A 17805-nucleotide genomic window follows, 5' to 3' on the forward strand; every position below is an offset into this window, starting at 1 on the left:
GTGTCGGTACGGCTGTGTCGACATGTCTGAGGAGGCTTATGTGGAGGCGGAGCAGGTGCCGATAAATGTGATGTCACCCCCTGAGGGGTAGACACCAGAGTGGATGGATATGTGGAAGGTATTAACCGACAGTGTCAACTCCTTACATAAAAGGCTGGATGACGTAACGGCCGTGGGACAGCCGGCTTCTCAGCCAGTGCCTGCCCAGGCGTCTCAAAGGCCATCAGGGGCTCAAAAACGCCCACTACCTCAGATGGCAGACACTGATGTCGACACGGAGTCTGACTCCAGTGTCGACGAGGATGAGACATATACACATTCCACAAGGGGCATCCGTTGCATGATTACGGCAATAAAAAATGTGTTGCACATTTCTGACATTAACCCAGGTACCACTAAAAAGGGTATTATGTTTGGGGAGAAAAAGCAACCAGTGGTTTTTCCCCCATCAGATGAGTTGAATGAAGTGTGTGAAGAAGCGTGGGCTTCCCCCGTTAAGAAACTGGTGATTTCTAAAAAAGTTACTGATGGCGTACCCTTGCCCGCCAGAGGACAGGTTACGCTGGGAGACGTCCCCGAGGGTGGATAAAGCGCTCACACGCTTGTCAAAAAAGGTGGCACTGCCGTCTCAGGATACGCCCGCCTTAAAGGAGCCTGCGGATAGAAAGCAGGAGGCTATCCTGAAGTCTGTATATACACACTCAGGTACTATACTGAGACCTGCTATTGCTTCAGCATGGATGTGCAGTGCTGCAGCAGCGTGGTCTGATTCCCTGTCTGATAACATTGATTCCCTTGACAGGGACACTATTGCTAACCATAGAGCATATTAAAGACGTAGTCTTATCTATGAGAGATGCACAGAGGGATATTTGCCGGCTGGCATCTAGAATAAATGCAATGTCCATCTCTGCCAGGAGAGTATTATGGACTCGGCAGTGGACAGGTGATGCGGATTCTAAAAGGCACATGGAGGTTTTGCCTTACAAGGGTGAGGAATTGTTTGGGGATGGTCTCTCGGACCTCGTTTCCACAGCAACAGCTGGGAAGTCGACATTTTTACCTCAGGTTCCCTCACTGCCTAAGAAAGCACCGTATTATCAGGTACAGTCCTTTCGGCCCCAGAAAGGCAGGCGGGTTAAAGGCGCGTCCTTTCTGCCCAGAGGCAGGGGTAGAGGGAAAAAGCTGCACCATACAGCCAGTTCCCAAGAACAGAAATCCTCCCCTGCTTCCACTAAATCCACCGCATGACGCTGGGGCTCCACTGGTGGAGCCAGGTGCGGTGGGGGCCCGTCTCCGGAACTTCAGCGACCGGTGGGTTCGCTCACAGGTGGCTCCCTGGGTTCTACAAGTGGTATCTCAGGGATATAAGCTGGAATTCGAGACGTCTCCCCCTCGCCGTTACCTCAAATCAGCCTTGCCAGCTACTCCCCCGGACAGGGAGGTAGTGCTGGCGGCAATTCACAAGCTGTTCCTCCAGCAGGTGATAATAAAAGTTCCCCTCCTTCAACAGGGACGGGGTTACTATTCCACAATGTTTGTGGTACCGAAACCAGACGGTTCGGTGAGACCCATTCTAAATTTAAAATCCTTGAACACTTATATAAGAAGGTTCAAGTTCAAAATGGAATCGCTCAGGGAGGTTATTGTATCACTGGACATCAAGGATGCGTACCTGCATGTCCCCATTTACCCTCCTCACCAGGTGTACCTTCCGTTTTGTGGTACAAGATTGCCATTACCAATTCCAGACGTTGCCGTTTGGTCTGTCCACGGCACCGAGGGTATTTACCAAGGTAATGGCCGAAATGATGATACTCCTTCGAAAGAAGGGAGTTATAATTATCCCATACTTGGACGATCTCCTTATGAAGGCGAGGTCCAGGGAGCAGTTGTTGGTCGGAGTAGCACTATCTCAGGAAGTGCTTCAACAGCACGGCTGGATTCTGAATATTCCAATGTCGCAGCTGGTTCCTACGACGCGTCTGCTGTTCCTGGGTATGGTTCTGGACACACAACAGAAGAAGGTGTTTCTCCCGGAGGAGAAGGCCAAGGAGTTGTCATCTCTGGTCAGAGACCTCCTGAAACCAAAACAAGTGTCGGTGCATCACTGCACGCGAGTCCTGGGAAAGATGGTAGCTTCTTACGAGGCAATTCCATTCGGCAGGTTCCATGCAAGGATCTTTCAGTGGGATCTGTTAGACAAGTGGTCCGGATCGCATCTTCAGATGCATCGGCTGATCACCCTGTCCCCGAGGGCCAGGGTGTCTCTGCTGTAGTGGCTGCAGAGTGCTCATCTTCTAGAGGGCCGCAGATTCGGCATACAGGACTGGGTCCTGGTGACCACGGATGCAAGCCTCCGAGGTTGGGGGGCAGTCACTCAGGGAAGAAACTTCCAAGGACAATGGTCGTCAGGAGGCTTCCCTACACATAAATATTCTGGAACTAAGGGCCATTTACAATGCCCTAAGTCAGGCAAGACCCCTGCTTCAAAACCAGCCGGTGCTGATTCAGTCAGACAACATCACGGCGGTCGCCCATGTAAACCGACAGGGCGGCACAAGAAGCAGGATGGCGATGGCAGAAGCCACAAGTATTCTCCGATGGGCGGAAAATCACGTGATAGCACTGTCAGCAGTGTTTATACCGGGAGTCGAAAACTGGGAAGCAGACTTCCTCAGCAGGCACGACCTCCACCTGGGAGAGTGGGGACTTCATCCAGAAGTCTTCCAACTGATTGTAAACCGTTGGGAAAGGCCACAGGTGGACATGATGGCGTCCCGCCTAAACACAAAGTTAAAAAGATATTGCGCCAGGTCAAGGGACCCTCAGGCGATAGCTGTGGACGCTCTAGTGACACCATGGGGTGTACCAGTCGGTTTATGTGTTCCCTCCTCTTCCTCTCATACCAAAGGTGCTGAGGATAATAAGAAAGAGAGGAGTAAGAACTATACTCATCGTTCCGGATTGGCCAAGAAGGTCTTGGTACCCGGAACTGCAAGAAATGATCTCAGAGGACCCTTGGCCTCTGCCTCTCAGACAGGACCTGCTACAGCAGGGGTCCTGTCTGTTCCAAGACTTACCGCGACTGCGTTTGACGGCATGGCGGTTGAACGCCGGATCCTGATTGAAAAGGGCATTCCGGTTGAAGTCATTCCTACGCTGATAAAAGCTAGGAAAGATGTGACAGCAAAGCATTATCACCGCATATGGCGAAAATATGTTGCTTGGTGTGAGGCTATGAAGGCCCCCACAGAAGAATTTCAGCTGGGTCGTTTTCTGCACTTCCTACAGTCAGGAGTGACTATGGGCCTAAAATTAGGTTCCATTAAAGTCCAGATTTCGGCCCTCTCTATTTTCTTTCAAAAAAGAACTGGCTTCACTGCCTGAAGTTCAGACGTTTGTTAAGGGAGTGCTGCACATTCAGCCCCCTTTTGTGCCCCCAGTGGCACCTTGGGATCTCAACGTTGTGTTGGATTTCCTAAACTCACATTGGTTTGAGCCACTTCAGACTGTGGAGTTAAAATATCTCACGTGGAAAGTGGTCATGCTTTTGGCCTTGGCTTCGGCTAGGCGGGTGTCAGAATTGGCGGCTTTGTCCTGTAAAAGCCCCTATCTGATCTTCCATATGGACAGAGCAGAATTGAGGACGCGTCCCCAATTCCTCCCTAAGGTGGTATCAGCGTTTCATTTGAACCAACCTATTGTGGTGCCTGCGGCTACTCGGGACTTGGAGGCCTTCAAGTTGCTGGACGTAGTCCGGGCCCTGAAAATCTATGTTTCCAGGACGGCTAGAGTCAGAAAAACTGACTCGCTGTTTATCCTGCATGCACCCAACAAGCTGGGTGCTCCTGCTTCTAAGCAGACTATTGCTCGCTGGATCTGCTCCACGATTCAACTTGCACATTCTGCGGCTGGACTGCCGCATCCTAAATCAGTAAAGGCCCATTCCACGAGGAAGGTGGGCTCTTCTTGGACGGCTGCCCGAGGGGTCTCGGCTTTACAACTTTGCCGAGCTGCTACCTGGTCGGGATCAAACACGTTTGCAAAATTCTACAAGTTTGATACCCTGGCTGGGGAGGACCTTGAGTTTGCTCATTCAGTGCTGCAGAGTCATCCGCACTCTCCCGCCCGTTTGGGAGCTTTGGTATAATCCCCATGGTCCTTACGGAGTTCCCAGCATCCACTAGGACGTCAGAGAAAATAAGAATTTACTCACTGGTAATTCTATTTCTCGTAGTCCGTAGTGGATGCTGGGCGCCCATCCCAAGTGCGGATTGTCTGCAATACTTGTATATAATTATTGCCTAACTAAAGGGTTATTGTTCTGAGCCATCTGTTCAGTGAGGCTCAGTTGTCATTCTTACTGTTAACTGGGTATAGTTATCACGAGTTGTACGGTGTGGCTGGTATGAGTCTTACCCTGGATTCCAAATCCTTTCCTAGTAATGTCAGCTCTTCCGGGCACAGTTTCCCTAACTGAGGTCTGGAGGAGGGGCATAGAGGGAGGAGCCAGTGCACACCAGATATAGTACCTAATCTTTCTTTAAAGAGTGCCCAGTCTCCTGCGGAGCCCGTCTATTCCCCATGGTCCTTACGGAGTTCCCAGCATCCACTACGGACTACGAGAAATAGAATTACCGGTGAGTAAATTCTTATTATTTTCTAGGTTTCTATTGACTTTGGCTTCTTAGAATCCTTCATACTTCTGCAGACTTTTAGAAACATTTAAACATATTTAAAATGTGGTAGTATTATACCAAGTGTATTTCTTGAATACTCCATGTCTATTGAATGTCATCGGCAGCCAATGAGCGAAATAGAGGAGAACTGCCCAACTTGTTACTACTTATTGTGATTGCATGTTTTGGGGGTCATTCAGGTGCGGTTGGAGTAGCTGTTGCTGCGTGTACATGCAGCAGGAGGCCTCTGTTACATGCATCTTCCCTGCTTCCTAGGACACCGCATCAGATGAAAGCAACCACCATTGGGCGGCTTGCAGCACCCATGGTGCCATGCAAGTTCCCCGTCGTAGAGGCCAGGAAATCTCTGTCCTGTGACAGAGATCACTAGCCTCTTCCCACCCCCTAAATGGCAATGACACGCCTCTGTTTGTCCAAACGGAGCCTGTCACCGCCCCCAGAACAGCATCAGACTGTCATTGACAGTCTGATGCCAGCCTGCGTCCAATGCCGCAGGACCCGTTGGCGCACACGCAGAATGGGTCCTGCGCATGCGCAAAGTACCGAAAATCTGTACTTTGTACCAATAGTCTCGGGTACAACTGCACCTGAATGTCCCCCATTGTTCCTCACTAGATATTCTAAGCTGTATAAGAGTGCTTTTTGCAGTCCACCCTTACCTACACCCACAACTTCAGCAGACTGCTACTTTTCACTAATCCGTATAAAGCCACTCCTTCTATCTTCCACAAGTTTCCCCAATCTTCAGTAGGGACAGAGGGCCTAATTCAGACTGTTCTCTAATGGGCAAAACCATGTACATATGTACAGAGAGAGTTAAATTTGGGTGGGTTATATTGTTTCTGTGCAGGGTAAATACTGGCTGCTTTATTTTTACACTGCAATTTAGTATTCAGTTTGAACACACCCCACCCCAATGTAACACTCTCTGCACATGTTACATCTGCCCTACCTGCACTGCACTTGGTTTTTCCCATTAGAGAACAATTTTGCTGCTGCGATCAGGTCTGAATTAGGCCCTGAGTTCCCAATATCTCTATCAGTCACTTGAATCCTTCAGTACTTAGTAGACTCGCACAACCTATCTTTATACAAATAGGATCAAATAGGGTTTGAGGTAACAATATGGTTAAAGGGGCATACCAGATAGGCCAACTGGTACTAATATGCCGTAAAATTCTATGTTTTTCTGTCAGCCACTAGGGGACACTGGCCCACTTCAAGACTGTGGGGTGATGATGGTGGCTTATTGGAAGCTGGCACTTTAAATAATCTAAAAAGTGAAATCGGCTCCTCCCCATCTATGCCCCATCATCCCTCAGTTTTGAATTTGTGCCACAGGAGCCGGTCACAACTTACTGAGCTCCAGCTCAGATTATGTATTTTACTTTATTTTAATTTACCTTCTTTATTATTTTAAGGGACTTAGTTTCCTAGACCTCAGGAGACCCTTCGCCACTTAGAATGAGAAGTGGGGTCTGGGCCCAGCATCAGCAGCATCACACTGCATAGGAAAACAGCGCTTAACAGAGAAGCACTGATTTTCCACAGAGCACTGACTGAATCCTCCTGAGGTCCAGACATTGGATGAGGGCTCATTCCCCCAGCGCCCACGCTCAGCGGCTATGTCTCCCCTCCCCCCTCCCCCAGACCACAGGTGGGCTCTGGCTCGGTGGAACTCTGCACAGCTAGTGAGAGATCCCCGCTGCAATGGTGCGGTTCCCCGTGCAGTTCGCGGCTGCGCTGCACAGACGAGGGGCACAGTGGCCGTGGTGAGCGCTGCTGATGGCTGGAGACTGTCCAGCTCAGATGGCCGCGGTGAGCCGCTACACAGCGAGGGGGGACTCGGATGTCCGCATTGAGCGGCAGCATGTGGCGCCTGTAGTACATGGGAAGCGTGACATAGTGCACAGCATGTGGGACTTTCATAGTGCAATGAAGACTTTCAAGATGGCGTTTATGGTTATAGTTCAGATGCTTGCTACTACATGGGGGGCGGAGTTGTGGCAGGCTTTCAGCCTATCACTCATACAAAAGGAGCTCTACTCAGCTAGTCAGTTCTTTCAATGGCAACAATGTTTATTCTCTCTCCACCTTGTACAGACAGGTGCATGTGTCTCTAAACTGCCAGATTAAAGCCTGCACATAGAATACAGGCTTGTGACTGAGGGAGTTTAGTATAGGGGAGTAATGCATTATATACCTCCCTCTATCCTTCTGATATCTCTCTCCGTCTCTATTTTTGAGAGTGTTGGTGTTAATTGTTTGTGCCTCTACGCTGGCCGTCTCAATGGCAGGCAAGGGACCAGCGAACATGGCATCACAAAAACTATTTGTCTGTGCTAAGTGTAATAAAAAAGCTCACACAGATGACTCCTCATGTGAAGCATGTGCTTCAGAGGTTACATTAGTTAGTCCGTCCCAAGACACTGATTTTCCCCCTTGGGTAGCGCTCACAGGAACCATTTCTCAATTACATTCTGAGTTGGCTGCTTTACGGAAAACTCGTGAGACGGTGACGGATTTTCCTCATAAGATGTCCCCTCTGTTGCTACGGAACCGACCTGGGTAGCAGGACTAACCAAGTCAGTTGAGGGTCTTTCAGAGCGCTTGGAAAAACAGCCTCAGGCAGTGTTTACGGGAAAGAAGCGTCCAGTACCATTATTTCTGCAGTCCGATGAATCTGGAGAAGAACGCGTCTCTCCAGACGAAGCTGAAGAAGATGAACAGGAGTTGGGAGAGATTACTGATGCGGACGAGGAATTTTCTCCGGAATCTTCCCAAGGGGTTGAACCTCTGATTTTAGCAATAAAACAGGTTTTGAACATCTCCGAAGCTACGGCACTGGATTCGCCAGATACGGCTTTATTTGGTAGAAAACAGCGTTCATCAGTCACATACTTTCTCTTACGTCCTAGAGGATGCTGGGGACTCTGTAAGGACCATGGGGTATAGACTGGCTCCGCAGGAGATATGGGCACTATAAAGAACTTTAGAATGGGTGTGCACTGGCTTCTCCCTCTATGCCCCTCCTCCAGACCTCAGTTAGATCCTGTGCCCATTGGAGAGTGGGTGCATTACAGGGGAGCTCTCCTGAGTTTCTCTGATAAAGAATTTTATTAGGTTTTTTATTTTCAGGGAGCACTGCTGGCAACAGGCTCCCTGCATCGTGGGACTGGGGAGAGAGAAGCAGACCTACTTTGATTTTATGGTGTCACTCGACATAAAGGATGCATTCCTTCATGTCCCCATATATCCTCCTCATCAGGCGTACCTGAGATTCGCTGTACAGGACTGTCATTACCAGTTTCAGACGTTGCCGTTTGGGCTTTCCACGGCCCCGAGGATTTTCACCAAGGTGATGGCGGAGATGATGGTGCTCCTGCGCAGACAGGGAGTCACAATTATCCCATACTTGGACAATCTCCTGATAAAACCAAGATCGAGAGATCAATTGCAGAAGAGCGTGTCGCTCTCCCTGAGAGTGCTACAACACCACGGTTGGATTCTCAATCTGCCAAAGTCACAATTGATTCCAACGACTCGACTATCATTCCTAGGCATGATTCTGGACACGGAACAAAATAGGGTTTTTCTCCCGATGGAAAAAAGCCCAGGACATGGTCAGAGACTTGCTAAAACCAAAAAGAGTGTCTGTTCATCAATGCACTCGAGTTCTGGGGAAAATGGTGGCAGCCTACGAGGCCATCCCCTTCGGCAGGTTTCATGCAAGGGCGTTTCAGTGGGACCTCCTGGACAAGTGGTCCGGGTCCCAACTATTAATACATCAGAAGATAAGCCTGTCCCCTCGGGCCAGGGTGTCTCTACTGTGGTGGCTGCAGAGTGCTCACCTTCTAGAGGGTCGCAGGTTCGGCATTCAAGACTGGATTCTGGTGACCACGGACGCGAGCCTCCGAGGATGGGGAGCAGTCACACAAGGAAGAAATTTTCAGGGGCTATGGTCAAGCCAGGAGGCTTGTCTACACATCAACGTACTGGAATTGAGGGCCATATACAACGGCCTACGACAAGCGGAGAATCTTCTTCGTGACCTACCGGTTCTGATTCAATCAGACAACGTCACAGCCGTGGCTCATGTGAACCGCCAAGGCGGGACACGGAGCAGAGTGGCAATGGCGGAAGCCACCAGGATTCTCCGCTGGGCGGAAAATCACGTAAGCGCTCCGTCAGCAGTCTTCATTCCGAGAGTGGACAACTGGGAAGCAGACTGCCTCAGCTGACACGATCTCCATCCAGGAGTGTGGGGACTTCATCAAGACGTTTTTACAGAGATAACAAGTCTTTGGGTAATACTTCACATAGACATGATGGCGTCACGCCTCAACAAGAAGCTTCGGAGGTATTGTGCCAGGTCAAGGGACCCTCAGGCAGTAGCGGTGGACACCTTGGGTGTTCCAGTCGGTCTATTTGTTCCCCCCTCTTCCTCTCATCTCAAAAATATTGAGAATCATAAGACAAAAAAGAGTGAAAACAATCCTCATTTGTTCCAGATTGGCCTCGAAGGGCCTGGTATTCAGATCTTCAGGAGATGCTCACAGAAGATCCATGGCCTCTTCCTCTCAGGGAGGACCTGTTTACAACAGGGGCCCTGCGTGTTCCAAGACTTACCGTGGTTACGTTTGACGGCATGGCGGTTGAACACCGAATCCTAGCTGGGAAAGGTATTCAGGAGGAAGTCATCCCTACTCTGATAAAGGCTAGGAAGGAGGTGACGGCAAAACATTATCACCGTATCTGGAGGAAATATGTTTCTTGGTGTGAAGCCAAGAATGCTCCTACGGAAGATTTCCATCTGGGCCGTTTTCTCCACTTTCTACAGACAGGAGTGGATATGGGCCTAAAATTAGGCTCCATTAAGGTACAGATTTCGGCCCTTTCTATTTTCTTTCAGAAGGAATTGGCTTCTCTCCCAGATGTCCAGACTTTTGTAAAGGGAGTGCTGCATATCCAGCCTCCTTTTGTGCCCCCAGTGGCACCTTGAGACCTTAACGTGGTGTTACGGTTCCTGAAGTCTCACTGGTTTGAGCCTCTTCAAACGGTTGAATTAAAATTTTTCACTTGGAAGGTGGTCATGTTGTTGGCCTTGCCATCTGCAAGGCGGGTGTCCGAATTGGCGGCCTTGTCTCACAAGAGCCCCTATTTGACCTTCCATGTGGATAGAGCAGAGTTGAGGACTTGTCCTCCATTTTTGCCCAAGGTGGTTTCTTCATTTCATATGATCCAACCTATTGTGGTGCCTGTGGCTACGGGTGACTTGGAGGATTCCAAGCCCCTTGATGTAGTCAGGGCCTTAAAAATCTATGTAGCCAGGACGGCTCGGGTTAGGAAAACAGAAGCACTGTTTGTCCTGTATGCAGCCAACAAAGTTGGCGCTCCTGCTTCGAAGTAGACTATTGCTCGCTGGATCTGTAACACGATTCAGCAGGCTCATTCTACGGCTGGATTGCAGTTAACAAATTCGGTAAAGGCCCATTCCACTAGGAAGGTGGCCTCTTCTTGGGCGGCTGCCCGAGGCGTCTCGGCTTTACAGCTTTGCCGAGCAGCTACCTGGTCAGGTTCAAACACTTTTGCAAAGTTCTATAAGTTTGATACCCTGGCTGATGAGGACCTTGCGTTTGCTCAGTCGGTGCTGCAGAGTCGTCCGCACTCTCCCGCCCGGTCTGGAGCTTTGGTATAAACCCCATGGTCCTTACGGAGTCCCCAGCATCCTCTAGGACGTAAGAGAAAATAAGATTTTAAACCTACCGGTAAATCTTTTTCTCCTAGTCCATAGAGGATGCTGGGCGCCCGTCCCAGTGCGGACAAAATCTGCAAGGCTTGTATATAGTTGTTGCTTCCATAAGGGTTATGTTACAGTTGAGATCAGTCTTTAGCTGATACTGTTTTTTGTTCATACTGTTAACTGGTTGCGTATATTCCAGGTTATACGGTGTGGATGGTGTGGGCTGGTATGAATCTTGCCCTTAGATTAACAAAATCCTTTCCTCGTATTGTCCATCTCCTCTGGGCACAGTTTCTCTAACTGAGGTCTGGAGGAGGGGCATAGAGGGAGGAGCCAGTGCACACCCATTCTAAAGTTCTTTATAGTGCCCATATCTCCTGCGGAGTCCGTCTATACCCCATGGTCCTTACGGAGTCCCCAGCATCTTCTACGGACTAGGAGAAAAAGATTTACCGGTAGGTTTAAAATCTAATTTTTTCAAAAAAAGCGTGATCAACTGACCGAGGCATGGGAAAACCCAGACAAACGTTTTCAGATGCCTAAGAGATTTGTAAGTATTTATCCATCTCCATCGTCATTGATGGATAAGTGGGAAAAGTCACCTCGGGTGGACTCCTCTCTCTCTCTCTCTCTCTCTCTCTCTCTCTCTCTCTCTCTCTCTCTCTCTCTCTCTCTCTCTCTCTCTCTCTCTCTCTCTCTCTCTCTCTCTCTCTCTCTCTCGACTGGCAAAGAAGACTGCATTACCTGTACGGGTGCAACTTCCTTGAAAGACCTGTCTGAGCGGAAACCGGACACCATTCTGAAATCCATTTATTCAGCTGCATGTGTATCCCTTCGACCAGCCTTGGTGAGCTCATGGGTGAACAAAGCAGTGGAGCATTGGGCCACTAAGTTAAGTACGGATTTACAGAATGGAGTTCCGGTAGAGGAAATAGTTATCCCAGCGGAACACATTAAGGAGTCTGCTGTATATTTAGGGGAAGCAGCTAGAGATATCTGCCAAGTGAATTTGAGAATCTCAGTTTCTACTATTGCTGCCAGAAGAGTCCTTTGGCTAAGGTCATGGCAGGTAGATACGGAGTTCAAGACAGCGGCGAAGGCACTGCCGTTTACAGGTGACATTCTTTTTGGAAAAAAGCTGGATACGTTAATTTCGCAAGCTACGGGGGTAAATCTACCTTGATGCAGAGGTCACGGCAAACAGCCAGTCGCTGCTCGTAAGCAGGACCCCAAGCCTGCAGAAAAGACCGTGGCATGACGTCCCCCTGCCACCGGGGCACAAAAACGGTGGGAGCGTGGCTTAGAAATTTTCAAACTGCCTTGTTCAAAACATCTGACAATGCATGGATTCGCAATATTATTGCCCGAGGGCACAAGTTAGATTTCAAAGTTTTACCACCAAAGAAGTATATTACGACAATTCTTCCAATTCTTCTGGAAAAACGGTTAGCCCTTCAAGGTGCAATACAGAACTTAGTGGAATCGGCAGTATTAATGCCGGTTCCACCACTTCAGCGCAAAAAGGTTGTTATTCCAATCTTTTTGTAGTTCCAAATCCAGATGGCACGATAAGACCTATCCTGAGCCTAAAATCATTGAATCAATTTCTAACTTATTAATAATTATGATTGCTCACCTCAGGTCATTAGGAGTCACAATAATATCATACCTAGACGACCTCCTCCTCAAGGCTCCATCCGATCTCATTCTCCAGGAGCATGCTCTATTAACATACAATGTGTTAGTAGAGCACAGATGGATAATCCATTTTCGAAAGTCCAACTTGCAACCGTCGCAGCGAATCCAGTTTCACAGTGTGATCTTGGACACCAACGTACAGAGAGTTTTTCTGCCAAAAGACAGGGCTCTGAGTATACAGAGGTTGGTCCAAGCTGTTCTCAGGCTACGACTGGTATCGGCCCATTTATGCATTCAGTTGCTTGGGAAAATGGTAGCTGCCTTCGAAACTCTGGAGTTCGGGTGTTTTCATTCACAGCCTTTCCAGCTGGATCTGCTACATCAATAGTTGGGGTCGCATCTCCACCTTAAACAATTTGTTCGTCTATCTCCAGAGACACGACTGTCCCTTCTTTGGTGGCTCCAGTTGCACAATCTCACTGCGGGCAGGCGTTTCAGAGTATGGAACTGGACTCTTCTAACAGATGCCAGCCTCAGGGGATGGGGAGCGGTTGTCTTGGACTTTCATCTTCAGGGCCGCTGGTCTCCACAGGAATCACTGTTGCCAATAAATGTGTTGAACCGAGAGCGATCTACAATGCGCTGATGCAAGCTGCCCACATTGTTCGATCCAAGGCAGTAAAGGTTCAATCGGACAACGCGACTGCCTTTGCGTAGGTAAACAAACAGGGAGGAACTCGCAGTCGCCAAGCGATGCGAGAGGTGACACTCATTCTCCAATGGGCAGAATGCAACACTGCAATTCTCTCTGCAGTATTCATTCCGGGAGTGGACAGTTGGGAAGCAGACTACCTCAGCCATCAGGATCTACATCCGGGAGAATGGGCACTTCACTCAGAGGTGTTCGCTGCCCTGACACGGCGTTGGGGTTGTCCAGAGGTGGATCTTATGACGTCCCGCCTCAATCATCAGCTTTCTCGATACATCTGCAGAACACGGGATCCTCAAGCGGAAGCTGTAGATGCTCTAGCCGTGCTTTGGCCGTACGACCTGGTATACGCGATTCCTCTGTTCCCTCTATTATCTCGAATTCTCAAGAGAATCAAAGGGGAGTCAATCACTGTGATTTTGGTGGTACCAGATTGGCTTTGCAGAGCTTGGTTTTCGGACCTGCGTCTTCTGCTAGCGGATGATCCTTGGCCTCTCCCTCTGCGTCCAGATCTTCTCCAGAAAGGGCCTTTCGTACATCCAGATTTACTACGGCTACTTTTAACGGGATGGCTCTTGAGGCAGACATGTTAAAAGGCAAGGGGATTCCGGAATGTGTTCTTTCCACTATGTTGTGTGCACGAAAACCTGTGACGGCAGCCCATTACCATCGCATCTGGCGGTCTTATATCTCTTGGTGTGACTGAAAAGGGTTTCAATCGGAGTCCTTTCGTGTCTCAAAAAGTTCTTGCTCTTTCTTCAGGCAGGTTTGGATTCCGGACTTCGTCTAGGATCCTTAAAGGTTCAGGTGTCTGCCTTATTGTTTTCTTTCAAAAACGCCTGGCGCTTCTACCGGATGTGCAAACTTTCCTACAAGGTGTCCTATGGGTACAGCCTCCGTTTGTACCTCCTACAGCTCCTTGGGATTTAAACCTGTTGCTGGATTATCTCTAGTCACCCTGTTTTGTACCCTTGGAAGAAGCAGGTCTTAAATATCTCACTTGGAAGACTGAGACTGTTTTTCTACTGGCCATAGCTTCAGCCCAGAGGGTGTCTGAATTAAGTGCTTTGTCTTGTATGCCTCCCTACTTGAGTTTTCATCTTGATAGGGCAGAGTTGAGAACACATGCTTCCTTTCTTCCCAAGGTCATGTCTGCCTTTCATATCAATCAGCCTATTGTGGTACCGTCCTTGCAAGAGGATTCTGGGACATCATCTTCTCTGGATTTAGTGAGAACATTGAAGACATACGTGGAACGTACAGCTCCGTTGCGAAAGACTGATGCTTTGTTCGTACTCTATGATCTCCCGCGTAGTGGGTGGCCTGCTACTAAGCAGACCCTCGCCCGCTGGATTCGGTTGACTATTTGTCAGGCCTATATACATCAATCTAGGCGACCTCCATTATCCATTGCTGCCCATTCGACACGCTCAGTTGGTTCTTCGTGGGCCGCTAGTAGGGGGGCTACCACGTCCCAACTCTGTAGAACAGCCACTTGGGCCAGTATTCATACGTTTACCAAATTCTATAAGTTTGATATTTTTGCGGCTTCATCTTCACGGTTTGGCCATCTTGTTTTGCAAGTTCCTCAGTGATCTCCCGCCCAGGGGGGAAACTTTGGGACGTCCCCACAGTCTTGGAAGTGTGCCAGTGTCCCCTAGGGGCTGACAGAAAAAGGAAGATTTTGGTACTTACCAATAAATCCCTTTTTCTGAAGCCATAGGGGACACTGGCCGCCCGCCTGTTGCTGTTCTCTTGCCTTGCTTGTTGCTGTTTTGTTGTGTTTGTTATATGCTCTCTTCCCTTGTATAGTTTCTGTTCTCTTCTTCCCGTCTTCTCTCGGCTAATTCATAACTGAGGGATGATGGGGGATAGAGGGGGAGGAGCCGGTTTCACTTTTTAGATTATTTAAATTGCCAGCTCCCAATACACCACCATCATCACCCCACATCTTGAAGTGTGCAAGTGTCCCCTATGGCTTCCGAAAAAGAGATTTATCGGTAAGTACCAAAATCTTCCTTTCTACATAAGTCGTGGTCGTATTAGTAGCTTTAGTAAATGCTTGTTGCAGCTTACGGTTGCTCAGAAAGGGTTTTGAATGACTGTATTTTGGGGCCTTTTATTTTTATCTCCTAGGGAAAATCTGTTTTTGATGTTTCAATAGCTTTTTATGACTTGTGGCAGTCTGTCTTGCGTCCATTGTAATAGTAATGTATCTCGGCAACATTTTAGATATATATTTTTTGCAATTGCAAGTGATAAAGGGTTTGGAAATGGCCAGTACCGCATTGAGGCAATACCACACACTCTAGCAATATGAGTTATCAGTAGATATCTGCTGCTCTTCACTGACCCATGAAACTAGGGGCGTAGCCAGAACTTTGTGGGCCCCATAGCAACATTTTGAAGAAGCCCCTGTCCTAATGCTTCTAGAGAGACACTTCTTTGCAGCAGTTGTTAATTTTATGCCCTATAATAGTGCCCTAGTTCATTTTCTGAACCATAGTAGAGCCTTATTTAATGTAATTCCCCGTAGTAGTGCCCTAGTTTCTTTTATGAATCGCAGGAGTGCTTAAGTTCACCCTATGTCACATTTCAGAGCTGCCAGTACACATTATGCCGCACAGTACCCCAAATTCACATTGATATATAGTGTTCCCCGTTCATATTGTGCCTCATTACAGTGCCCCGGTTCATATTATATAACATTAAAATGCCCTCCAGTTCATTTTATACCACACTACAATGAGCAGGTCCAGGGGCATACCTAGATATATTGCAGGCCACAAGGAAAAAGTTTGAAAGGAACCCTACGTACCACCCAATGGAGAAAAATGTATATAACACATGTAACTTTGACAGGGAAAGTGGGCCCCATAGCAGCTGCACTGCCTGCACCAATGGTAGCTATGCCCTTGCATGAAACGCTTGTTCCAAAATGCAGTTGTGACACCATACTTCAGGGATGGGGAACCTTCGGCCCTCCAACTGTTGTTGAACTACACATCCCAGCATGCCCTGCAACAGTTTTTGCATGGCCAAATAGCAAAACTATAGCAATGCATGCTGTTATATGTAGTTCAACAACATCTGGAGGGCCGAAGGTTCCACATCCCTGCCATACTTGCTGAACTCCACTTCTTAGCCTTCATTCTCCTTTTTATTTAAATCTCCTAGGAAGCAAGTTCTCACTACAAAGGCTGATGCTGAACACGATGGAGTGAAGGTCCCCACCACTCTGGCTGAATATTGTGTGAAAACCAAGGCTCCAGCTCCAGATGAGGGATCTGACCTTTTCTATGATGACTACTATGAAGAGGATGACCTGGAGGAGGAGAATGAGAATGACAGTTGCTATGAAGACCAGGATGATTCTGGCAATGAAGAATCCTGACGTCACATGTACTCTCCAGGATCTGCCTCCTTCCATTTTTCCTCAATAATAAAATAGACACTGTTTATTTTCCACTCTTTATTTCCTTGGGCAGTTTACTACTTGTCACGTAGTGTTAGTGGTGCTAGAGAAATAAAGGAGTTTTAAGGCTTTGCCATACCCAGCTGACAAACCAAGGATGCTTGAGCTATGGTAGAGAAGGGTGGCTTAATGCTTGCAGTACAAGTTTGTGCCACAGGATGGCAGTAGAGTGCTTTGCAAGTCCTGCTGCTAAACTAACTTCCCAGCCATTACCTCTGCTATTTCAGGCTGCAGTGCAGGGCTGAAATGGGGCTTTGAGGGAGGGTGTGGGCTGTTTTTATTTTTTTATTTGGTTGCTTTTTTGTTTTCTGGGTTTGGGTGTAAGGTGAAGAGGATCGATTTGGTTGTGGTGATTTTCTGCTACTCTAGATTTGTCACACACTGTACTTTTTTTATTGGGTGATTTAGTAGATAACAGTATTGTGTGGTTTTGATTTATTTCTCGGTTGATGGATTTTTTTGCTGTTTTTCTGGTTTATTTTAAGTATTTAATAAAAAAGTGAAAACAATGCATTTGTCTATTAACAAACAAACATACATACATACATACATACATACATACATACATACATACATACATACATACATACATGACAACTGAATTGTTAACTATGATCTATACCAGTGGTTCTCAAACTGTTCCGTGGCACCCTGGGGTGCCGCGGGACACTTGCAGGGGTGCCCTAGGTTGGTAGTCCAGGACAAATTCAAACTATTGTCAATGTAATAGGCAAAACCAGTGCTGGTGGCTGTCAATCATAACATATGTGGACAAACAGAAGTGAATCTTGTCCTTCACCACATAATTGAACATAAGGAAGACATATAAACATAATTTCTCTGACGTCCTAGTGGATGCTGGGAACTCCGTAAGGACCATGGGGAATAGACGGCTCCGCAGGAGACTGGGCACATCTAAAGAAAGAATTAGGACTATCTGGTGTGCACTGGCTCCTCCCCCTATGACCCTCCTCCAAGCCTCAGTTAGATTTCTGTGCCCGGCCGAGCTGGATGCACGCTAGGGGCTCTCCTGAGCTCCTAGAAAGAAAGTATAGTTTAGGTTTTTTATTTTACAGTGAGACCTGCTGGCAACAGGCTCACTGCACCGAGGGACTAAGGGGAGAAGATGCGAACCTACCTAAGTGGTGGTAGCTTGGGCTTCTTAGGCTACTGGACACCATTAGCTCCAGAGGGATCGCACACAGGACCCGACCTCGTCGTCCGTTCCCGGAGCCGCGCCGCCGTCCCCCTTACAGAGCCAGAAGCAAGAAGGTCCGGAAAATCGGCGGCTGAAGACTTCTGTCTTCTCCAAGGTAGCGCACAGCACTGCAGCTGGGCGCCATTGCTCCTCATGCACACCACACACTGCGGTCACTGATGGGTGCTGGGGGGGGGGGGGGGCGCGCCCTGAGCAGCAATAAAAAAGCACCTTGGCAAACTGACACCATATATAGCCCCAGGGGCTATATAGGTGTCTATTAACCCCTGCCAGAATTATTAAAATAGCGGGAGAAAGCCAGCCGAAAAAGGGGCGGAG

General features: G+C 48.3%; 1 protein-coding gene across 1 annotated transcript in view; it reads left to right on the forward strand.

Moving 5' to 3' along the window:
- Positions 1–16254, forward strand: part of CDC34 (cell division cycle 34, ubiqiutin conjugating enzyme) — a 78707-nt gene extending 62453 nt beyond the window's left edge. Inside the window, exon 5 of the mRNA XM_063914475.1 lies at positions 15971–16254. Coding sequence (XP_063770545.1) covers positions 15971–16187 — 217 coding nt within the window. The 3' untranslated portion in view covers positions 16188–16254. The remainder of the gene's footprint in view (positions 1–15970) is intronic.
- Positions 16255–17805: the final 1551 nt, after the last annotated feature.

Source organism: Pseudophryne corroboree, chromosome 1 (genome assembly GCF_028390025.1).
Source record: "Pseudophryne corroboree isolate aPseCor3 chromosome 1, aPseCor3.hap2, whole genome shotgun sequence".
Taxonomy (NCBI): domain Eukaryota; kingdom Metazoa; phylum Chordata; class Amphibia; order Anura; family Myobatrachidae; genus Pseudophryne; species Pseudophryne corroboree.